At 38.9% G+C, this 25,822-nt stretch overlaps 1 protein-coding gene across 2 annotated transcripts; it reads right to left on the bottom strand.

The window, feature by feature from the left end:
• Positions 1–25,822, bottom strand: LOC135227159 (EGF domain-specific O-linked N-acetylglucosamine transferase-like). 2 transcript variants are annotated; one of them, XM_064267046.1, is made up of 13 exons: positions 25,781–25,822; positions 22,931–23,122; positions 20,904–20,997; positions 19,176–19,288; positions 18,487–18,635; positions 18,185–18,351; positions 17,617–17,714; positions 15,967–16,063; positions 7,272–7,351; positions 6,265–6,465; positions 5,724–5,857; positions 5,206–5,308; positions 1–4,168 (listed from the first exon to the last, which is right to left on the bottom strand). In XM_064267046.1, the coding sequence occupies exons 2-13, from the start codon at positions 23,102–23,104 to the stop codon at positions 4,001–4,003; spliced, it is 1,578 nt and encodes a 525-aa protein (XP_064123116.1). In that variant the 5' UTR covers positions 23,105–23,122; positions 25,781–25,822; the 3' UTR covers positions 1–4,000. The 2 variants fall into 2 exon arrangements, with proteins under 2 accessions (XP_064123116.1, XP_064123117.1); XM_064267047.1 differs by lacking the exon at positions 25,781–25,822 and adding an exon at positions 25,572–25,668.

Raw genomic sequence — 25,822 nt, 5'->3', positions numbered from 1 at the left:
TAACATTTTCAAAGCTTGTAATATTTTTGAGACAAAACTCATTGTATTTGAATTTCATTACATTAAATATAGTATACATATACCTTAACGACCTTTAATAACAATTTGTACATGCCAGATTATATCAAATTAATATACGCTTCCCCGTGACCTTAAATCAAAACATTTAGCACCAATTTGATTATAGATAAAAGTGCCAAATTCAGCAGATAACAAGAGGATCATCAGATCACCTGTACAATGTAAGCTATAACTGCATATCAATTAGAACAGAAGCCATGACAATTTGGTAAATGAACCTCAGAATTTAAAATTTCTTCTATGTTATAGATTCCAGTAATTAGATAATTATTTTTCCAAATTTTCAACAATTTTATCTATCAAAGTTCTAGACTGATAAAAATAAGACCAAATTCTCTGGTAGTCCTCTATTCAAGAATAAAAATCATTGAAGATGAAAGAAACAAAACTTTTTAGTTTTGAGAAATGAAACGCTGTCAATAAAATGAACGAAATTTGAATTACCAGTTTCAAATGGTAATGACAATAAATATTTCACATTTTCTAAGCTGCTCTCAATAAATATTTCACATTTTCTAAGCTGCTTTTAAAGTCTTTGACAAGATAAAGCTTGATAAGCATATTCCTAAGGAGCTAATGTATACAAGCTCATAAGCATATTCCTAAAAAGGTGGCCATTTTAAACCTTATAAGTCATAAATTTATTAAATGGCTGCCAACTTATTTCCACATCAAACGGCCCTGTGAAAATGCTGCTGCTTAATGTTGTTTTAATACTTTTGCAACAAACTAAGTTCTGTTCAACTTCAACAAAAGTTACAATGCGTCAAAGACTTGCAGCACATCATAACTGGGAATGCATGATATATACAGTATCCAAGAAGCAGATATTACTTGAAAAAGTACCTCTCAAGTCTAAACGGTTTTGGAAAATGTTTCAAAAATAAACTATATTTTGAGCAACTATGTGAACAGTCTCAGCTCAATAATGTAATCAAAAGGTAACAACTGCCCACTCAAATAAACAAATGATGAGTAATGAGATTAACAAGATAAATAATGTGTTCTCTTCCGATTATTTAAAATTGTACACACCTCACATAAATATAAGGAACACAAAAGATTGACGAAAATCTAATATGCTTCCACAACTGTGGCAAGGTAAACCAATACATAAATTTATAATTTATAAACAAGTTTATACATTTATAATGTATAAAGAATCTATCTCTAAGGCCCCGTCCACACGGGCGAGCTTTGCCCAGTGAACTTTGCTCGATGTGACGTCAGAAGTGCAGATATAGCGGGAAAAGTTCCGACTTTCCCTGCTTATGACGTCACATCGAACACAGTTCGTCACAGGGCCTAACAGTACAGACACCGCCCTACTTACGAACACTCGACTTCTAAACATTCTGAGACATTACATATACACAATTGGAAATCACAAATTAAAACTGTGTTCAGTATTGTATGTAGTGTACTGAGTTGTAGGATGAAAAAACAACCTGTACTGTATTGTCATAATGAGTACAGTAACTAACTAACAAACATACACATCCATCTGGAATGTAACTCTTTTGTAAGTAGGTCGTGTCTATGCTGCCAGTTCACCTGATAAATTTACAGAAAACAATCTTAAGAGAAAAAACATCAATCTTAACAATAAAAAAACTAAATTACATTTTGAACAAAGAGTTCAGATTTAAGTTCAATATTCAGGAATGCCATACTAAATAATTTGTAGGTAGAAGATATAAGATTTCTAAATTAGCTTGAAAAAAAACCCACTAGACTACAATTTGTCTATCTGCTAATGTGTACCTCAAACTTACTAACAAAAACGGAAATCAAATGCACAATTTAATATAAATTGTGTTTCAAGAATACATACCCATATAATTAAGATATCACAAAAAATATGCACATGATTTTGTTTATTAGCTGAAGCCATAGGAAAAGCTTGAAAAGAAATGACCGAGTGTTAAAATATACGAAAGTACATTTTAAAGCTTTTCCTGTGGCTTCAGCTTATACCCATACCTGTATTATTATTTGTGCTATACTACCTGGTATAATGTGGTGTCAGCCATGCATGCAGGTTTCAAATGTCCATCAATTTTACAACAGCAGCAAGTGAGGAATGCTTTCAAACTCAATTTACAACATATAATGTGTTTCAACCATTATATGTGTTTCAGCAAGAAGTCTGGAAAACATGAGCATGGGATGAGTCATGGTCAGTTCCCCTCTACTAAGACATGAACAAGATGACCCAAAGTGACCAGAGTTGTGAACCAGTGAAGGTGTATGAACAGACCCACAAAGTGGACATGGGCAACCCCAATAAATGGCTACACAAAACACTTGTAAACTACTTCCAGTTTCACATAGTGGTTTGTGCATCTTGTTTTCTGCTTAACAAACAGCAGAAATTTTTCCATATGCATCAGGGATACACTTATTTTTATTAATTAGACTGCTTTCAGCAGGGCATGACATATGGGGAGTAGTAAAATATTTGCAAGACATTAGACACAGGTTGCACATGTTCAGTAACCAGCAATCATACACAGAGCTAACAAATGTAACAATAACATGTAGTTTTGTTTTTAACTGAGCAAAGACAAAGTCAAGAACAGCTTTATGTACTCCCATTTGCGCAGCAATCACAGATGACACACTTGAGAGTTATTTCTGTTTTTAACTAATCAGAGATTAACAGCAACACAATTGTGACAGATATGAAAGATATTTAGCAAAAAAATTATTCAACCAACTTTGGGGAATCACAGACAGGTGAGACTAAGGCAGAGAGCACACTACAAGTAACAGTTACTCATTAAGTGAAAAGGCAAAGACAGTAACCATGGTTAGATCAGTATGGATCAGCTCTACATGCCAAGTGAATGCAACAACTTTGCTTCATATACAACACAAACCGGATTTGCATATTACTCACTGATGAGCAGCTCCCAATACTAGCTAGTCTGATCTAAGAACTACAATGGACAAGCTCATTTCATTTCAGATCAACCAAGTTGCAGAATTTCTTGACATTAAAAGTTCAGCTTATGACAGAGGATACTTCCTACCTAATAGAGTCTGATGACATATACATTGTTGAAGGCAATCTGGACGCTATATGTATATATTCAGGTAGGAACACTGAACAAGTACTAACTCCATTCGAAAACTCCTTTTCCCTACCTAGGCCTGTATATATTACATTGATACTGCCTAGCAAAATAACAGTAAATAAAAGTCATAAACAGGATAACCTGCCCACCTTATCTTGAGAAAGTTACAGCTACTGAGTACACATTAAATCAACACATTACAAAATATAAACATCTCTTACAGTAAAACAACCACCAGACGACTCAATTATCCACTAACACCACTCCATGATAGACATGGTAACATGAGTAAAATATTAGGCTTGAATTTGGTATGGACAGGAAAGTATATTGATATTTCTTTGTTCTATATAAAACATATAACTTATAACTGTATAACAGCCTGCTTTCTGCATTGTTTGATATTGATTATGTTGCAGTATTAGAATCATAAAAATCACCATGATCATATCGTGGGACACCCAAAAAATAGATTTCCCATGTATCACTTAGGAGTCTCAATGAAGTAATAAAAATGAGCACTTTCCCCTTTTTCTTTAAGTAGTCAACAAAGAATGCATTATATCTCAAAACCTTGAAATCAGATCACATTTCCAGTCCAGCCAGTTAGAAACTTTAGCCATCAGTATAAAGGCAAACTGCAATTGCAGTAGTACATCATTATCGTTAATAGATATTTCTCCCTAGTTATATAATCTTTATATAACGTATCCATCAAAAGCTATTCAAAATAATGTGTGCCTCACACATTACCAACCAACTAAGCCATAATGCAAATTGCACTTAGAGCACAAACAGTATTATCACAGATAATATGAGAGAAATAGAAAAAAAAGTCATCATAATTCAGTATGTCTCATTAGAGTTTCCAACCTTTCTTGCAATCTTTTCCAGCCCCGGTGACTCTTGACATGATTGGCGCCCTTTTTAACAAGTCTCACAAACTCTTTGACATCAAATTCATAGTTTGTGAACTTTTCGTGGGCTCCTCCATCTGGATGTTTTCCCTGGAAAAGAAACAATATCATTATAAATGTATATCATACATAAAAAAAATTGTACAGCTATATATTTACGATGAATACATACAATCATTCTATCTACATTTCACCATTAAAATATTCTTCATCTGCAAGGTGTTCTTTTCATTCTTTTTATCACAAATAGCCATACAGGCAGTCCCCGGCTTACGACGTTCCGAGGTTACAACGCTTTTCAATCATATTTATCAGAAATTATTTCCAGGTTTACGACACATGTTCCAGGGTTACGACACCTACAACACTGATCTGGCAGAAGAAATATGACTCCAAAAATGTAAAATAATCAATATTTGAAGGTTTTTTTTTATGAAAAATGCAATAAGAATGCAGTTTACATAGTTTTTAATGCACCCATAACATTAAAAGTGTGGTTTTCTTAGGATTTTTGACAACGTTCCGACTTACGACGATTTTTGGCTTACAACACATCTCAAGAATGGAACCCCCGTCGTAACCCGGGGACTGCTGTAATATATATGCTAGTCAGTAGCTGAGCAAGAAAAACCCTAGCGTGTGACCACCCCTGTGCACTGTCTGTTATTTGGCCAATTATGTCAGAACATCAGTAAGAGGTGTGGTTCAGTGACTTTCACAGGGCTACTAACAAGTAAAGCATTTGGCAGAAATGTCTCAGTCGATAAAGGATGAGTTATAGGATTGAAAGTGTTCAAATACAAACCCTACTTCTCTAGTAATCTGAAAAGATGCAGACTAACAATTCATTGGAGTTGGCCTCTCATGAAAAAGTGGAATTACAGATGACATCAGATAAAGGAGAAATGGAAGAAATTCAAGATATGACACATCGTCAGACAAACTGGGAAGGGAGGCTATCTTTTAATAAATATGGCAAAGGATTAGAGATGGAAAAAAGATCAGAAATTTGGAATGAATGGGTGCTGATCACAAACTTCCATGTTTTATTTTTTTACTTCATTTAAAGAATAAATGTTCTAGCATTATAACCTCTAATATAGTACATTTATAAGTGTATGACTTACCTCATCCTGTGGTTTTAATTTAGTTTCATCTTCCCAGGTGATGTATTTAATACCTCTCAGCCGAGCTAAGTCCTTGTAACAATTAGGATCACCGCAATTATACCTAAAAGTATAGTATTTGTTTACATATAAACATTTAATTTTTTTAAAACTAAACTAATCTTTAATTACAAATTGATCACTCATAATAATCCATATTTGGGGTTTTCAAATATCTCAGATTCGAACAGTAAGGAGTAGCAGCAGCAGCTTCATACATATGCCACCCAGAGACTATGGGGCCACTTGTATGGTGGCAACTATTTACCCATATTTACCCAGAAGACATTCTTTTATTGATGCAGGAATGATATACGTATCTGGGATTTGTGAAAACCCCAAATGTGAGCTACTGTAAATGGTGGGTTCAACATGAAACAAAGTTCTGTATCATGAAAAAAGACAAAAATTTCAATTTGATTTCATAACATTCAGTTATAACACTGACATAAAATTGGAATGGTATCCACAATACTAACAACTCGAATACAACGCCCCAGTCTGGAAGAAAAAGTAGATGTGTAAGTCCCGCACCATGCATGCCAATGAAAATGTCTGTCCACTGGTCTTGGAACAGCTGCTGGCGGAAATCCATCAAGTGCGAAAATTCAGCCTGGGATGTGAGAATTTTACTTCAATTTTACTTCTATAAATCAACTCCTCAGGAAAAATATATATCTAACAAACATCACATAAGTTCCACTCAACTGTACACTGAAAATACTGACAAAGACTCTATGAAAATATATAAGCAGGCAGTATTACTTCATGCTAAAAGGAAATAGTATTGTACATATACAGTACTTAAAATTATGAAAGCCACTGAAATGCAAATCTGTCAAATTAATAAAATGAAATTCAAATAACAACCAGACCCTGACTACTTTGCTAAGATGAGAAATTGTCAAAAGTATGGTAATACAATCAACCACCTGGAAAATTATGCTACAATAAATCTGCAAAATGTACTACAGTATAAGGTACTTCTTGGATCCTTGCGATAATAGCAACCAACATTACCTTGCGCACAACAAATTCATCCTCATCTTCTAAAGCCTTTATGAGCGCTGCTTGATTTAAAATTCGGCGGTACTGAGTCTCCCTAGAAAGCAAGGTGATGTGAATCTTTCCATCGCCAACCTTCCGTGGAGAAATACCCAGACGATGAAGAATGTGGCGGGAGAAAGCATGGAATAAGCCACTCTTTTCACAACCCCAGATCTGAAAAGCCAATATAGTACTTTTTTCATGGCTCAGCAATAATAATCACAGTTGAACACAAGATTGATTTTCAGTTCCTTTCTAATAATTTTAATCTCTTTACTACACTAGTCAATAATACAAAGCAATAGAATAAATAGCAAAAAGTTACTCTCATCATCATCATTAGACATTTTTATTAAAATCTTAATGAAATATGTATGTACTGCAGTTCTGAAATATTTAAAATCCAACTAAAATAACAAGAAAACATTATCTGTAACTTCCAAGCACAGAAAACACCGCATACTATTCTTAATCAACACAAAGGTATGTGATCAAGTGATCTGTTGGGAGACGATGCATTTTACCAGTGTCTTTGGATGTGCATCAGAATTTCTTAGGAAAAGTGAACAAAAATCTTGAAGTTGTGCGGATGATTAACTTTTGGAAAGAACGGCTCACCCATTTCAGTAGTTGAAATGCTTCAAAGAAAGCTAAATATTAATGGTATTATTTTCATAGTGCATGTATAATACCTTTTTACATTTGTGTATATAAATTCATGCATTGAATGGTATGAGTTCATGCATTTATTCATTGCTAAATGGCCTCAGTAGAATATACATTTTTTTTAAGTATATTGTACTTTTCCTAGTTTAAAAACTTGGTCTTTTAAGTAGGATTTCTTGGGAATAAGCTGGTTTGACCACTGAAGCTTGTTAACTTTTCAAATTCATACGCAACTTTTAGCGAGGAAAGTTTTCAATTTTCATTACAGTTTTTGTGTACTAATTGTAATATAGCAAATATACTACAATTCTTACAATCGGGGTGTTGTAGTAGAGTCCAAAAATCATGCGTGGTAGCAACGGAAAGACAACACTGCGGAAACACACACGTTCTCCTAAAAGAGAAAAAGTGTTAAATTCACCAACTGTTTCACAATGAAGTAGTAGTGTAATAAAACATGAAGTGAATAATGTAAAGATATAAAATAAGGCAAAATACAAAGGAACTGTATCGACAGAAGAATTTTAAGAAAATAAGAAAAAATATCACAGCACAAATACAGTAGCAGTACTAAAGACAAAGTCCAAAAGCATATGAAATGGAAGAAACATATATTTTCCCTGATTTAGTCTTATGCTAACTGATCACATGACAATCCATTTGTATTTATCCATTACTATCAAGGATCCACACTTAAATTCATCTAATAAAAATTTTTTTTTTAAATAAATCTATCTTTTCTAAGCAGTGTCAGCTGCATTGATATCTAATGTATATTACCAGGCCAATAAGAAGAAAAGGAATTTACTTCAAACCCTGCAATGAACAGTAACATTTAACTGATATTGTGATATTTTACAGTACCAAAATTTAAAACTCTAATATCTAATATGAACGCACAGGAAATCTTCATACAAAAACCAGTTTCGTCTGTTTTCAAACTATACTGTACTATCAAGAGCCCGCAGGAAAAATGAAAAGCAGCAGTACCTAGTGCTTTCGTATATTGTACCCTGATGAGGTGTATCAAGAATACACGAAAGCGCTAGGTACTGCTGCTTTTCATTTTTCCTGCTGGCTCTTGATAAACAATCTTCACATGTTACTTGTGATCGTATAACATATACTGTACTACGTATATGCAACTTTTCTGGTTAGACATATACCACACAGGTCTGCAACACCATTACAAAATTTTTGTCTCTATTATCATTTTCAACCTGGAGTAAGATGTTTATAAATATTATCTTTCTCTTTAGAAATGGAAGTGACTGAATCATTTTTAGAAAGAATAAACGGTATCTGCAACTGTAATGCAAGCTATTCCTACAATATCAGTCACAAAATTCTGTAAAGAGAAGGCTGACAGTAAATTCTATGTAAATATTTACCTCTCACTTTCTTCTAACCTTTTTCAGATATACGTACTACACCTTTAAGCAAAATATTACCATGCAAGGTCTCCCAGTAAAAGCAAACACAGAGGAAAAATGCAATTTGCATGATAGACAACATAGTCTGAAGGGTTATTACCATGGAAGCAAGGAAGCTACTATCAGTTAAAAAAAAAATTAACATTTATTGACCAGCTCTGAATAGAGCACAATGCAATCTACCTTAAGTATATTTCCTCACAATTTCAGTATGAAAGAAGAGAATATTTAATAAACTTTGAAATGATATTGTTAAACTACAATAAAGTTTTGTACATACTTACCTGCAGATATATACTTAGCTATAGTCTCCGACGTTCCGACAGAATTTCAAATCTCGCGGCACACGCGACAGGTAGGTCAGGTGGTCTACCTTACCCGCCGCTGGGTGGCGGGCGTATGAACCAATCTATCTCTCCAGCCAGATTTTTTCTCTTTCACCTGTCTCCTGAGGGAGGCTGGGTGGGCCATTAGACGTATATATCTTTGGACCAGGTAAGTATGTACAAAACTTTATTGTAGTTTAACATATCATTTTTGTACATGAACTTCCCTGCCAGATATATACTTAGCTGATTGGCACCCTTGGTGGAGGGTAAGAGACAGCTAAAGTAATAAGGAGAGATAAGAAACAACTGATGTTGTAGGATATAAATAAACCTTGGTTCTTACCTGTTCAGGCAGAAGACTTCATTGATATTATCTCTGAGTCTGCGTTGCCTGGAGAGCTACAGCTAGGACGTGACCTGATGCTGAAAGACTCTCGGATCTACCACTGGGATATGTGATCCCTTTGTGTGGTAGAATCCAAGTCGGATCCTGTTAAAGGGAGTTCGTCCCTATCTTAACAGGTCCTAACCACTACTACTGCAAGGAGCCACACTCATCAGACCACCTAACCAAACTACTAAAGATTAGTATTACGACCTAAAGAGATGCCCTTCATGCATCCTCTTTAAGGCAACCAACAACAACAATTACAAGGGGGAAAAATTTATACTACTAAACAGGATGAGTTCCAGCTCCCTGCCCCAGCACTGAATCCGCAGATACGTACGGGCCCAAGGCGAAGCATTTTTCGTAAGTGATTCTCACATCACGTAAGTAGTGGTTCGCGAACACTGACTGACATCTCCAGAATGTTGTCTCCATCAATTTCGCACGGACATATTCTTGTTGAAAGCAAGAGAAGTTGCTATGGCTCTTACTTCGTGTGCTTTCACTTTAAGAAGCCTAAGATGTTCTTCTCTGCAGGATCCGTGTGCTTCTTTGATGAGGCTTCTCAAGAAGAAGGACAATGCGTTCTTCGACAATGGACGAGTAGGCTCTTTTACTGAACACCACAGGACCTCTCGGTTGGCTTTCAGTTGCTCTTTCTTCTAAGGTAGTATTTCACCATTCTCACTGGGCAAAGAGTTCTCTCGGGTTCTTCTCCTACCAAAGAAGATAACCCACGAATCTCGAAGTTCTTGGGCCATGGACTTGATGGGTTCTCATTCTTTGCAAGAAAACCAGGAAGGAAAGAGCAAATGAGAGAGTCCTCCTTAAAACCCACATTACCATCAATCGCCTGAAGCTCACTCACTCTTCTGGCGGAAGCTAGAGCCATCAAAAACAGAGTCTTCCTGGTAAGGTCTCTGAATGAGGCTGAATTAGGGGGTTGCAAACCTAGAGGACCCAAGGAATGAAGGACTACATCCAAATTCCAGCTAGGTGTCTTAGGATACTGCATTTTCGTTGTATTAAACGACCTAATAAGGTCCTGTAGGTCCTTATCTTCCGATAAGTTGAGGCCCCTGTGCCTGAAGACATTCGCCAACATACTACGATAGCCTTTAATCGTCGAAACGACCAAGCCACATTCTTGTCTTAAGAATAAAAAGAAGTCTGCAATTTGATTCACAGAGGTACTGGAAGAGGAAACGTTATTCCTCTTGCACCATCTTCTGAAGACATCCCACTTCGATTGGTACACTCGTAATGTGGAAGACCTCCTCGCTCTAGCGATTGCCTTAGCAGCTGCTGACGAAAAGCCTTTCGCTCTGACCAGTTTGTGGACAGTCTGAAGCCAGTCAGACTGAGAGCGGGGAGGTTTTTGTGGTACCTGTCGAAGTGGGGCTGTCTGAGTAGATCGCTCCTTAGAGGAAGCGATCTTGGAAAATCCACTAGCCATTCCAGCACCTCTGTGAACCAATCTTGTGCTGGCCAAAAGGGAGCTATCAAAGTCATCCTCGCGGAATCTGACTCTGCGAACTTTTTTAAAGTCAACCCCAGAATCTTGAAGGGGGGAAACGCGTATACATCGAGTCCTTTCCAATCGAGTAGGAGAGCGTCTATCCCTATTGCTCCTGGATCCGAGATGGGAGAGCAATACAGATCCAGTCTTTTGTTTTTTGAAGTTGCAAACAGGTCTAAGAGAGGCCTGCCCCACAACTTCCAAAGGCTCTGGCAAACATCTTGGTGCAGAGTCCCACTCTGTGGGAAGGACCTGATCTTTCCTGCTGAGGAGATCTGCCCTTACATTCCTTTCTCCCTGTACGAATCTGGTGAGAAGTTTTATCCCCCTTTCTTCTGTCCACAGAAGAAGATCTCTTGCTGTTTCGTACAGAGAGAAGGAATGCGTCCCCCCCTGTTTCCTGATGTATGCCAGAGCCGTGGTGTTGTCCGAGTTTATTTGCACAAATGCTTCCTGTCACATCTGACTCGAACTCCTTCAGAGCAAGCCACACGGCTATTAGTTCTTTCCTGTTGATGTGCCAGGAAGACTGGTCCCCCATCCAGGTTCCTGACACCTCCTTGGTTCCCAGAGTCGCCCCCCAACCTGTTTCCGACGCATCGGAGAACAACACCAGGCTGGGTTTCTGGATTGAAGAGGCAGTCCCTGCGAGAACTTGTCGGGATCCGCCCACCATGCTAACTCCTTCTTGATTTGAAGAGTAATTGACAGGGAGAACTTCAAATCCTGAGAAGGACGACTCCAATTCCGATGAAGAAAGAATTGGAGCGGTCTCAGGTGCAACCTTCCTAGGGAAACAAATTGCTCCAGTGAGGAGAGCGTCCCCAGCAGACTCATCCACTCCCTCACTGTGCATACTTCTTTCCCTAAGAAGGTTGTTACTTTTTCGAGTCCCCGGGCTATCCTCTCCTGTGACGGAAAAGCCCGAAAACTCAGAGAGTTCATCCGGATCCCCAGATAAACGCACTCTTGAGCGGGAATCAGACTTGACTTCTGCAGATTGACCAGAAAGTCCTAAGGAATAAGTCAAATCCAGGGTTTTTCTTTTCAAGTCCTTCAGACAACGATCTCTGGAATTGGCCCTTATAAGCCAATCGTCGAGATAGAGCGAAATCCTCACCCCTTCCAGGTGAAGCCATTGTGCCACATTCCTCATGATGGCCGTAAAGACTTGGGGGGCCGTGGATGAGAGGCCAAACACAGGGCCCTGAATTGGAAGATTCTTCCCCCATCATGAATCTTAGAAACTTCCTCGAGGAAGGATGGATTGGTACGTGGAAGTAAGCGTCCTGTAAGTCCAAGGACACCATCCAGTCCCCTGGACGGAGTGCTGCTAACACCGAGGCAGTGGTCTCCATCGTGAACTTCTTCTTTTCGACGAAGAAGTTCAGGGCGCTTACATCCAACACCGGTCTCCATCCCCCTGAGGATTTCGGAACTAGGAACAGGCGGTTGTAAAAGCCTGCCGAAAGATGATCTGCCACTAGTTCGATCGCCTCCTTTTCCAGCATCTGATCTACCGCTAGTCGGAGGGCTTGATTCATGATGGGGTCCCTGTATCTGGCCGTCAACTCCCTCGGGGTATTCGTCAAGGGAGGCCTCGAAGAGAACGGGATTAGATAGCCCTTCCTCAAATTGACAGGGTCCAGGCATCTGCGTCTTTCTGGCCCAGACTTCTGCAAACTGTAAAAGCCTGGCGCCTACAGTTGTCTGAAGGACTTGAGTCTTACTTGGGAGGTTTGATTGACTTCGTAAAAGTCCTCCCTCTTCTGTTTGGTTTCCGACCTCTGAACGAAGAGGATCTAGAGGTAGATGCCCCTTGAAAGGGTTCCTGAGAGGTCGGCTTAGCTTTCTTTGTCTTAGTCTGGAAGGTAGGGCGCGGCTTCCTTGCAGACTGTGCTAGAAGGTCCTGCGTAGCTTTGGCAGAGAGAGCCTTCGAAATGTCTTGAACCAGGTGTTTAGGAAACAGCTGTGTAGAGAGAGGGGAAAAACAAAAAGCAAAGACGATCTCTGAGCATGTGAGACCGACTTTGTTAAAAATGAGCAAAATACTGATCTTTTCTTCAAGACCCCTGCTCCAAACAGTGAAGCTATTTCGCTGGCCCCATCTCTCACCGATTTATCCATACAGGATAAGACACAATTCAAATCCTCCGGAGAAAACGTGTCCGGTCCTTGAGTTTTCTTGGCTAGGACTCCGAGGGACCAATCGAGAAAGTTGAAAACTTCCAAGACTCTAAAAATGCCTTTTAGAATGTGATCCATTTCATTCATTGCCCACGTTGTTCTGGCCGAATTCAAAGCTGATCTTCTAGTGGCGTCTACTAGTGCCGAAAAATCTGCGTCAGCTGAAGACGGAAGGCCCAGTCCCAAAGGTTCTCCTGTCTCATACCAAAATCCTGTCCTTCCTGAAAGCTTCGACGGAGGGAAGGCAAAACATTGTTTTCCCCGCTTCCTCTTTAGTGCGCATCCATGAACCGAAACTCTTGAGCGCTTTCTTCATAGAAAGAGTCGGCTTCATTCTCACACACGAAGATCCTTTCGTTGCTTTCGCTGTGGAGAACAACGAGTGTGGAGAAGGAGGAGCAGTAGGGCTCAAAGACTCTCCGAACTCCTGAAGGAGAAGCTCTGTGAGCTTCTTGTACGAAGAAACTGCTGCCGATGTATTAGTTTCTTCCTCAGAGGCTTCCTGGTCTTCTTGAAGAGGAGAACGAGGATGAGGAGAACGAGGATGAGGATCCTTATGAGAATCCTTAGATGATTTCTAGCTGGGGTACAGTGCGATGAAGGAGACAAACGTCTTGAATGAGGAGAAGATTCCAAAGTAGAGAGGCGTACAGGAGAACGACGAGTTGTAAAAGACGGACGCTTATCCGAAAATTCTTGTCTAAACTCGCATTCCTTCCTAAGTGCAGACAAACTCTTAACATCAAAAGAGGAAGGACTCCTTTCTCTAGAAAGACCACGTCTATCCCTAGGGAAACTACGAGAGGGAGAGCGCCTGCTAAGATCCTGGCGCCGATCGTGAGGAGAGCGGCTACTAGGCGCCGAGCGCCTATCTGTTTTACAGGGCGCTTAGTGGAATCCTGGCGCCTACCAAGCGGCGAAACGTTGCTAAAAATAGGGCGCCTTTCAGGAGCAGGGCGCTCGAGAGGCTCTTGATGCCTACGAAGCGGAGAGCGGCTGCTACGCTCCGAGCGCTTAAACGGAACAGGGCGTTCGGCGAGATCTTGGTCCTTACCGAGGGGAGAACGTCTGTAAGGCTCCGAGCGCCTAACAGAAGCAGGGCGCTTGAGGCGTTCTTGACTTCTAGCAAGAGGAGACCGATGAGGAGTGGGGAGTCTCGAGAACGAAGAGCGCCTACTAGGAGATAACGAAGCAAACGAGGATCAAGGTGTCTTTCTCCAGGCGAACAGCTACTAAAAGAATGATGCTTACCAGGAGCAGGGCTCCTACTAGACTCTTGATGTCTTACAGGGAGGAGCGAACTCCATGCGATGAGCGCCTACCAGTCACGTTATCCGACGCCCGACTACAGTAGTCGGAAGGAGAAGTGCGCCTACTTTCAGAAGGGCATTCCCTAGGTTCTCTGAGAAGACGAGGAGAAGAAAGAAGAGACGGCGACGACGAACCAAGTCTTCTATGACCTGAGCGACTCTCTCTTCTTGCACGAACTCTAGAAGAAGGAGAAACAGAAGGGGCTGAGCGTCTACCCGAGGCAGGAATCCGATTTGAGGAAATATCTTCATAGTCCAAGGAGCGCCTATCCGTCGAATGGCGTCTCGACACCTCCGAGCGGGAGTGGTGTTCCTCTCGTGAAATGTTACGATGAGTAGAAGAATCCTCAAAAGAAGGAGAACGCCGATTACAAGGAGAGCGCTCTTCCGACGAAACGCGCCTCGATCTCTTGATCGGGAGAGACAAATCCTTCCTTCTACGCGATCTCGATGCCAAGGAGTCCACCAAGGCTGTGATCTGAGCTTGTAGGCCCGCTAGTACTCGAGAAGGAGAGTCCCCAGGATCTTCTTCCGAAGCAAGCTCAGCGCGAGGCGCGGGAGAAGGAGGGCGATCACCGGATCTCCTAGGCTTCTTTGCTTGCAAGGAAGCTACATCAGAAAAGTCTTCTGGGCTGGACGCTAACGTACTGAAGGGAGCCTCCGCAGCCCTCTTCAACGGGCGTGACGCCTCCTTAGAGCTCCACCCACGCTTCGGCGAAGGAGAAGAGGATGACGAAAAACACTGGCGAAGAATATTCTTCTTCTTACGATCCAAGGCAGCCTGGGAGCGAACTTCAGGATCTGCCGAGGGGACGCCTGACCGGTGGGGGCTCTCCCTAGCCCTCCTGCGGCTTTCGACTTTCCTCCTCCACTGGAACTGGGAGTCTGGAAGAGGTCTAGGCCTGGAGGCACTAAGGAGCCGGTCAGACGCACCCTCCACATCACTGGGTACACTGCACTTATCATCACTGCACTCTTACCTTGCCCAGTACGAAGATTCTTGTCTTCCTTAGAACACAAGGAAGCTTTTGAGGCCGCCGCCTCCGAAGACGAATCTACGGCTTCGGTGCGGGGAGCAGGAGCTGAGACCTGGGAGGAAGGTTCTAAAACTACATTAATGTTAGTTTTTCATTCTCACTCATTCTCGACCTGCTCGAGCTCCTTGAAGAAGCTTTATCGTACCCTATCCCTTTCAAGTTTCCTAATATAAGAAGAAAGAGCCTTATATTCATCTTCGTTCAAAACCTCACACTCTTGACACGGGTTACTAAACGAACATTCATTCCCCCTACATTTAACACAGAAAGTGTGAGGGTCCACCGCAGCTTTCGGTACCTCACCTTACATCCATCGGTCACACATACTCTAAACAAACCGGAGTTTTGGAAACAGAATCAAAATCAGACATTCTACAGGAAAATCCAGCGCAAAGTCAATAACGGTCCACAATCAGCGTATGCCAAGCCAACATAGAGCGAATACGTCACCAAAATGTTCAAATCAATCTCCAGGCAAGCGAGAAATGAAGAAGATATCGAAGAAACGACAACAGTTGTTATCGCTTCAGCGACAAGAAAAAAATCTGGCTGGAGAGATAGATTGGTTCATACGCCGCACCAGCGGCGGGTAAGGTAGACCACCTGACCTACCTGTCGCGTGTGCCGCGAGATTTGAATTCTGTCGGAACGTCGGAGACTATAGCTAAGTATATATCTGGCAGGGAAGTTCATGTACAAAATTTATATATAAGAACCAATCTTTAATATGAAATAAGTGAGTCATTTTATGATTAACATAATGGTTTTATTTAGGGACTGATGTTTAACATTTCCGGCCACATTACCTGCCACCGTGTCTAGGTTCCAGAGAAGTCTATTGCTAAATACATCAAAACCCGGCCCAAAGTTGGAACGGTAAGGAATGTTTTCCCATGACATTATCTGCAAGATGAAAAAATAAAAAAAACAAAAGTCCACAAAATCTCAATATCAAACAAAAAGGGCTGGACACTGTAATATTACTTCAATGCCACATTGTACAATTATTGACACACATTCTTATGGAACAAGCAGAGACAATCAAGACAACAGCCTACCTCTGACCGGGGGATTTTCTGAAGTAAAGCATTAAAATAGTATCTCCCCAAATAAAAAGGTTTGAAACATAACATACAGTGGACCCCCGTCGTATTCTTGTTCTCCGGATTTGCGGACTCACGCATTCCCGCATTTCTCTTGGGAACATTTCCCATTATTCGCGAAAAATTCGCCTATTCGCAGTATTTTTCTTTAAGAAATACCCAGAAATTTCTGATTTTTTATCTATATCATCATAAAATGCAGTTTTTGTGATCAAACATTTTAAAAAACCAAATATACAAATTTTTAGTGGGTTTTCTTGGGTTTTAACTAACAAAATAGACTGTTTTCTGCGTTTTTATAGGGGTTCCAACTATTTGCGGATTCTAACTATTCACAGGCCGGGGGGGGGGGGGTCTGGTACACATCCCCCATGAATACAGGAGGACCACTGTATAGGTATATTACAACAATTTGTACTTTTAAAAAAATAAAAGAATTTGAGTTTTTTTTTTATTTAAGATAGTTCCCAGCATGAGCTGGAAATGGTTTTAAAGCTTGATAATAAAGCTATCAATAGATGACAAGTAGATTAGTGGCAGGGTAACACTTTCTCACCTGTAGATAACCCATTACGTATATCAGATCTTTTTCCTTAACTTCGACAATCATTTCCAGCTCACATTGGGTATTATTCTACTTAAAAGTAGTGGTTTGTATGATTGTAAAATCAAATTTATCATTATTGCCATTATCATTGTCATTAAAGGAGAAAACATTCAAAATATAACTAAAACAGACTAACAGGGCCCATTTTTGAAGAAAGATAATACAGTACCACACAACAGTCCACTGCAAGGATATCAAAGGAATTAAAATGTTTGAGAGCACAAACACTTATTTCTCATCATGAATATAAAATCTCAAAATGATCTCCCAATTCTCAAGATGGACACTCATAACAACACCGGACAACTGGCAGAATACGTTACACTAAATAGCTGAGGGTGGGGTATGGTGGGGTACGCAAACTATTTCACTGAAGCCAGTACTGTACAGCAATTATTCACCTCTTTATTAGCGAGTTAACAATGAACATAGCAAACATAAAACCCCATTTAATTTATATACTAGGTATCATATACTGAAAAGGTAAAATTTTTGGAAGATTATGTCAGCCATCATCAGGCAGGTGATTTGTACTTACAATCACAAAACATGCAAATTGGAACATATCTTTTCTTAACATGAGTAAACACAGGTTTCCACATTGCAACTGTCTAGTAATGAGTTCTACCAATACAAAACACACCAATTGCAAACTTGAAACAGGGAAGGGGACTCAACACACCAAGTGACTCAAGAGCACAAAACAATATTTCATGCCAATTCCGAACAGTAAGTAACCCACTGACCTGGCACTCCTGAGAGAAGGCATATTCATCTGAGCTATTTACATGTTGCGCAGCATAGAGGTTGAAGAAGTCACAAAAGTGATGATACATGTTACTATCTGCAATAAAAATCATTGAGATGAATGCAAGATATAATTTCAAGAAAAAGCAAAGCAATATGGTACAACCAAGAATTTTACCAGCAAACTGCTCTACTCTTGCAAAGTTCTATGAAATATTGTGACCCTTTTATTTTACAAGACAAAAACGATAATATTATGAAATGGAAACAAGGAATGCCAATTAATGGCTACCTTTTTTGCTAATATCATTTAGTTTAGTGGATCTCAAGAATGAAAATGGGGAAATATTACCAGAAGATGATGGCAGTTCAGCTTAAAGGTTTATGCAAATGGTTCAAAGACATTAAATTAGCAATGGACATGTCAAAGTGCATTAATGTGACAATTAAGCATAACTCTATACGTACAATGTTTGCCCCAGATAGGCTAAAAGTTACATGAACTGATGGCAGCCATTAACATCCCATAGGAACCTGTAAGTCAAAGGACTAAGTTGCAGAACTTACAAGCATCAAGCTTCATAATGTAAACTGGAGTTTCCACCCATCTGTCACACTGACGTGCTCCCGGCTCCACTTTTTTCTTGAGCTCAACGAAATGCCTCATCTCAGGCCCCCATGACTGAAGGGGGCTGATCTGGTCCGCATTTCGATCAAGAAGTTTTTTGTCTAACCTGTGAGGTAAAGGACCAGAATACATATTACTGGCTTACTCAGAATAAAAATATGAAGATATTTATGTCCAAAAGTGAGACAAAACACAGAGAATTTCAAGACACTCAACAACTGCCAGAAGAAAATAAACGTACTTGCAGTGACCTCCAATTTGCCCGTGACGGAGGACATCCATGCTGTACCTCAAAACCTCCCTTTGGCTCATGAGGTGACGAAAATCAATGTAAATGTTCTTCCCACGGCAGAACTTCAAATGGTCAGTACATTCTAGCCAGGATCCACCCTGTTAAAAAATTACAAATTTTTAATCAATTTGTATTTTCCATAGCTAACAAAACTTTGGTCTTAACAATAGGATAAATCTACTAGTACCAGCTGTAAACAGGTTAAAAACAATCATAGATTGTAATGCAAGGAATCTTCGGCATCTGGCATCCGATGCGTGGCTGCCGTGAAAGCACAGGAAGAGAGAGTGCACTTGAATCCAGTGATGCATCAGTCTTTCTTTGACAGCCTTGGGGAGTGGACCTTTGCTTTGCACTCCTTCCCACAAGCCAGTTTTTTTTACACAGAGGAATTCTAAATACGTGTATGTCTAATATGAAAGGCCAATATGACTCCAATACACATACATGACACTGAATCAAATGGAAACAAATGCATCCATGTTATAATCATAATATTATACAGTATGTAATACAAATGAAAATTCATTGAAACTTACGAAAGTATTGTCAGAAAAAATTAGACCAAGTGAATAAGAGTATACAGCATGTTACTCCAATTCCTACATTTATACAAAAATATTAAAACCCAAGACTACCTTTTTATCTGAGTGACAATAAATCTTCAGCTCACTTCGCTGTTCCTGGACAAAACCGAAGTCCCCTTGTTTATAAAATGTCTCCAACTGTTCTTCCTTTGTCTTGACCCAACCTGGAATTACAAGGAATTTAGATACTATTAACTTTGCAAGATTCCTATGTCTATCAGAAAATCACTGACTATAAACACTACACAACTGTTGACCTTGGAGAGCGATTGTATTTAATAATCAAAACCTTATCAAAACATTCCTTGTCTCACAATCACAAATCTATCTTTTCACTGCAGAAGTCAAGGGGATGGACAAATTATTCACCATTTCACCTTCACAAGATGAAAAAAAAATAAAATAAAAAATAAAGAAGGAGGCATAAATTACGGAGGCATGACCTTGGATGAGCCCAGACAATTGTCAAATTCATATTTTATCAAAGCTTTAAATGGAAGGCAAGTTAAAAAATGGAGCCTACTACATAACACTTTTTTAATACCAGAAGCCAAAAAATTTTTGTCAACTGTGTACCTTTGAAAGTAGGGAAGAGATGGAGACACAAGCTTTCAAAAATACTTCACTATTACAGTACTACTATATACAGGACATAAGAATTATGATATCAAAAACTTTGAACAAAATCAATCAATAGTGCCATGCAAGCAGGAGGAAATTATCCCACATACTTGTACATCTTGGGAAGGCAACTGACAGATTACCAATACAATTTAGAAAGGCATTACAAAAAAAGACCATAACAGGACAATTCATAGAAATAATGATGTTACTGCACCAGAACACAAGATCTGCGGGAAAAGTGGAGGCAGCTGCACCACTGAGTTGGAAATATAAATTATATAATTTGACAACTGAAAAGTCAAGTTATTGCAAGCACATTTGATATCTTTTTAATATACCACTTTGGGGGTAAAGTACCAGAGCAATGGGTTTAATAAAAAATGGGATTTACTTTTTTATTATCAAACAAGATGAAGAGGGTACCAAACTACTGGATTTCAACTGCAATAATAAATCTACAAAGTATATAAGAAATCCAAAACTTCTTCAAAGATGTACCCATCCACACCACTACAAGCTTCTCCACTTCCCTTCACACAGTCATATAAAATAAACATGATTTCACATTTCTTACATACAAGTCTATTACTTCATCTATACTTTAACATCCCCTCATAGCATATGAACCTGTAAGCCAAAGGGACTACACAGAGATGGATGTCTCCTCTCAGGTACTTTACTTCTAAACTTACTACCTCAGGTAATCAGTAATTGTACAGGCCCTAATAAGGGAAGTCTCACCCTCTGTCATCACTTATTCCTTTGTTACAGATATGAAATAGCACCACAGTTTTATCATGCCTAATTGCTACAATGGGGTTAACTAGATGGATTATAAAGTGAATGCAAGTACTGTAATGCCTAGGTTTATGAAAGTTTGGTATCAAATCACAGCAGGAATTTCCAAGATGAACTGCCACTATGAAATAAACGTATCCATGGATCTAAAAATACTTAATCACTGGTCACACCTGAAAAAAGATATTTTGCTAAATAACAAAACTTGTAATTTGCAAAAATTTCCTGTAAATGCAGTAAGTTACTGAGTATAAATTTGCCACATCAGTTACAACAAAAGAAAGTACACTCAGTTGACCAGAATATTCAAGATGTCTACGAACAAACAGCAACAAACGCAAGCAAACATTCACTTACCTTTGTGATCTCCTGGACAGGAAGGATGGCTATAACGATTCTGTAAAGAGCAGTTGGTCTCGTATCCCCAACATGCCGCTCGATAAAGGTGTATCTTGGGAAAAGGGGCAACGGCTTTAGTAATTTACTCAGGGTCAAGCGAACATGTTTACGCACAGCACTTTGAGGATAATTAATGTGGATTACATTAAAATAAAAAAGGTGTGACAGACTAGTTTACATTTGCCGAGTCCAGAAATAAAAGACTAAATACTGCACACACTGGCAGTTCTACTACAGATAGAAGACAGAGTCCAAGGGGAATGTTGGGTCCAGAAACACAAAATTCAGTCAGCAGTTCTACTACATACAGAAGACAGAGTCAAAGGAGTGTGTTGGGTCCTGAAATACAAACTTCAGATCACACAGAACACTGAAAGTTATTTTTTACACATAAAATTATATCAACAATAAACACCTTAACAGTGTGGCAAGAGTTAAGGATAGTGATTTGAGAAATTCTTAATCACAGTGAAGTTAACATGATCCACTGAAAGTTACTAAGCAAGCTCCATTAAATTCAAAAGCTCAAGTTCTCTACATGCTGAACTTGGCACACTCTATTTAGTTGGTAAAGCCAGTTCCATTGAAGATTACTGAATAGGCAAGGTAAAACAGGTCAATTCCATCCATTATGAACTGAGCCCTAGCTATGCATTTGTACTGAGGAGACACTCAACCATGATCAAATGAGTATAGTACTTCTCCCAAAAGCAGCAAACCATCCCAACCAGCACAAAACAGTCACCTTCATTCATGGTTTACAGGGCAAGGCCCATCCACAGTTAAGTGTAATCCTACCTTACATACAAAGGAAGCAAGTTCTATTCACAACAAAGAGCATAGTAAAGCTCTGCACAAGGTAGTAAAAAATGCTCAATGTACACATACAGATGAACAAAAAAGTTCTATCTGTAAGACCACAACAAAACACAGAAGCTCTATCTATGAGATCACCTCACACTAAAATGGAACCCTCCATCAATCACAGTGATAAAGAGTGTTTCACTCATACCATACAAAGAAATGCATTATTTAGAACAAGTTAGACATAAGCAAATGAACATGCTTATTAACAGCCAAGACATGACATACTCCATCCACAGGGAATTAAGAAAGATATGACATACGTACAGCGCTCCACCCCCAGTGAATTAAGCAAGTATACCATCATTGACAAAATAAAGCTCTAATAAATAAAGGATACCCTTAATAATGCTAATAATGACAAAAAGAGGACATCATTTTTTAATAATAAGGCTCTTTAAAAGCCTCATAGATGTTGCTCCCACATCTTAAGGCAAAGAGAGAGAGAGAGAAAAAAATGTATGGAATAAATAAGGACAAATATAGTACTGTAACCATTTTCTACGATAAACAAACCCTCATCTCACCTACACAATAAACAGAACCTCCAAGAATGCTTAACATACTCTACTAATACCTGTACCAAATCTGGCAAACTACCACAGCAGAAAGAACAAGTTATATTCACTGTGAACAGAACACATAGCATACACAGAATGAACACACTCCATTCACAATGAACAGAGCATGAAACTTTTTAGTTACATTAAATAATGCAAGGTTTATAATACTGTCACATTGAACTTACCTTAATTCTTTTTTTTCTTCCTCCATCAAATAAGCAGCATTGTAAATGCTCTATGGATTGACATCTACAGCATTATGATTGACTTTCTTCTCCAAAAGTAAAAAACAACAGACACTACGATACATCTACTATTACAAGTTCCTATTACAGTATGTAAGTAAGTTTCCAAATAAGATATGATGTAATAAATTCAACTCTCCAGGAAAAGGTAAAGTATCAGTGGTCATTCTAATTTTCTTTTAAAAAATTACACAAAATAAAAAAGTAGTCAACTCAAACTCTGGTAAACAAAACAAAACAAAAACTGCAACAATCTAAAATCACTCAGTATACAAAGTGTGACCACATAACAATTGAGCATTGCAAGACTTACCTTGAAAGGGCAATTCTTATCATTTTCACATCTTTCTGCTAACTCAGGATTTTCATTGAAGAACATGGCCATGTGTTCTTCAGGCAAATTCAGCTCACTCCATCTCAAACAATTGGTATGGAGCAGAATCACAGCAAATGTAAAATATTTTAAAATAGACGTCATTTTCCTCATTCTTGACTGTTCAGTGTCCTGAAATCACAATTTAACATTATAATACTTTTAATCTTTACAGCGTAGCTTTTTGAAGTCATTACTATATGATAAATTACACCCTGTAACCTGCAAAATACATTAAATTCATTCATAAAAAACTTATCACCATTTTACACATACACACTAAAATATACATAAAAAACAAATACATACGTACTGTAATTTTTTTTATTGAAGCCTCTATAAATCCCACTATTCTTCTCTTACCTATGGAAGTTGACGATTACTAAACTTAAACTGGCTAGTCAGAGGCATAGTACATGTGCATGACAGGGTGAGGGGATCCTCTCTAAACTGCCAGGTCACCACTTTTTGCTCAGTAAGCTGCACTTGATCATTACGTACATGGTTAAACAGTGAATGCATTGTGAAACAATAAATGATCAACATTGACATTAAAAATGGTTAAAGGAATTAGGATGAAATCAAAGGTTGAGAGGTAGGGTAAATGACTGAGCAGGACATAGCAGCCATCGATTCCGGAATGCGGCCACCTTCCCGAAAAAGTACTTGAATTCGCTGCCATGATCATCAGTCAAGAGTTGTGGTCCATCCACACAGCTCAACACGACCTCTACGCTTCTCTTGTAGTAAGTGTTTGCTCCTAAATTATGAAGTGGCTGCATTCCGGAGAGGTGGCCCATATTGCAGCCCAGTCATTTACCCTGTGTCCAAAGGCTCAGAATTAGACCGATATCTTGAAGACTGAGATGATGCATGTATGCGATGAGAAGGAACAGAATTTATAGAAATTACTGTAAAGGAATTACATTGAACTATATAGCTGCATACAAGTGAGGCGTTGCTTAGAGTAATGCAATTGTCTTGATGACTACTAGCATAGAGTATGTTTGGTTAGCTTGGCAGGTATTCTGCCATTGCACACACTACCTAATTCACTCTCTATTTTGTTCTTGGTTACTGCAAATGTAGTCAATCCCAGAGCCTAATATTGTGCAGTAGCCTATGTAGTAATAGGTTAAGCAAGGTTAAAACTCTGATTAAAAGCCAGATATTAGACAATCACCTGTAGCTAAAAAAAAAATCTCAAAGCTAACTTAATTGTGCACTGGAGGGCCATAGTTCACAACTACTAGTTAACACCATCATCGGATATGAAAAAAAAAGCACACAGGCGATACCTAACATGGCCTATGTTAAGTATACATAGGGAAATATATAGGTATTTCTATATAAGCATTCCGCGGCGATCTAGATGATGGCAATTGATGTTTTCCTATGTTATTTTACTTGCTGTACAAGATTTGAAAGTAATATTTATTCGGACGACTGTAACTAAGCAGTAATTTACCTTTGAAGACTACATGACGGTACCAAGGCGTGCAGTGTACCGACGTATAGAGTTCAAAGGCAAATTAAAGTTTAGTTACAGTGGAACAAAATAAATTTTCCATTGAACTCTTGTAAAGCAAGTAAAATAACATAGGAAAACGTCAACTGCCATAGTCTAGGTCGCCATGGAATGGTTATACCTAGTATACCAAGATCTACCGGAAAATATCCTAAGCAGAGATGCCGTTTTTTCTTCACAACATTGGCTTTTAGCAATGTTACTATACACAGTCTTTTGATTTTTTTTTACGTTAGTTAGGATTTAATGGTTAGAATACATAATTTCTGATGTACTAGAATTATTTTGCGTGACGTAAATAAACGACACGTCAGTAGCTTAACATAGGTACTAAGTATTTTTGAAGAAGAAAAATAAAGGATTTCATTACAATTCATTTGTATGAATAAGCAGGATATGTTTTAGAACCTTATATTCATAATAAAGCATAAAAAGGCAAAGTGAAGAATTTTACTCCTCAGTGTCATGGCCTGTGGTCAGAATATCGACGGAGGGTTGCTACCTAGATGTCACTAGAAAGACACACTAGTTACTAGTAGGCAGGCTAGTAGGAAGTAGCTAGACGAAATTCCTCAAAAGGCAACATTGATCCTAAGCCTTCAAATCTCAAGTCTTGAAATGCTAGTACCTACTATAGCTAGCTTAAAACAGGCATGGGTATAAGACAGCCTACCTTTCGCCTTTTCAAATTAGGTACTAAGCTACAGATGAAACTTGTAGCTTAGCCCCATTAGCCCGATACCATCAAGGCATCCTAGTCGTCACAGGGCAGTTTACTGCGATTCCATTGGTCCAATTACCTAGAGGTCAGATCGGGCGACCTCCAAAACTAAACCAGGTTGATAAAGATGTACATTTTTGGTGCGTAACCTTTGGCTGATTACTACTAGGTAGGTAGGTAGGTATAGTAATATGTTGGCACTAGGTAGGTAGAACCTCTTTACTCATTCACTCACCACCTAACCTACTCCCTCCGCAACTTAAAACACTTCTAATAAATAAAACTTAGCAACCGATCAATACTTGTTTGCAAAATTAGCCATGACTACCTACCTAGATTTCAAAAAGGCCCTCCTCTGCTGACCTAGGAAATTGAAACCGTAAAACTCGAGACTTTCGTCTTTTAACTCTTCTTCATCACTAATACCACTTACTATTTATATTGATCTTATTGTAAAAGTCATATTCATCATTCAGTAATTCAGATCAGAAGCCAAATGAACACAAGAATAAGGAGGAATATCTTAGAGACTCGTACTCACCGCTAACCATCAGACTCACGTCAGTGACATTTCTCCAACGAC

Source organism: Macrobrachium nipponense, chromosome 15 (assembly GCF_015104395.2).
Source record: "Macrobrachium nipponense isolate FS-2020 chromosome 15, ASM1510439v2, whole genome shotgun sequence".
Lineage (NCBI taxonomy): Eukaryota > Metazoa > Arthropoda > Malacostraca > Decapoda > Palaemonidae > Macrobrachium > Macrobrachium nipponense.
Note: the sequence above shows the minus strand (reverse complement) of the source record. Positions and strands in the feature narration are given on the sequence as shown.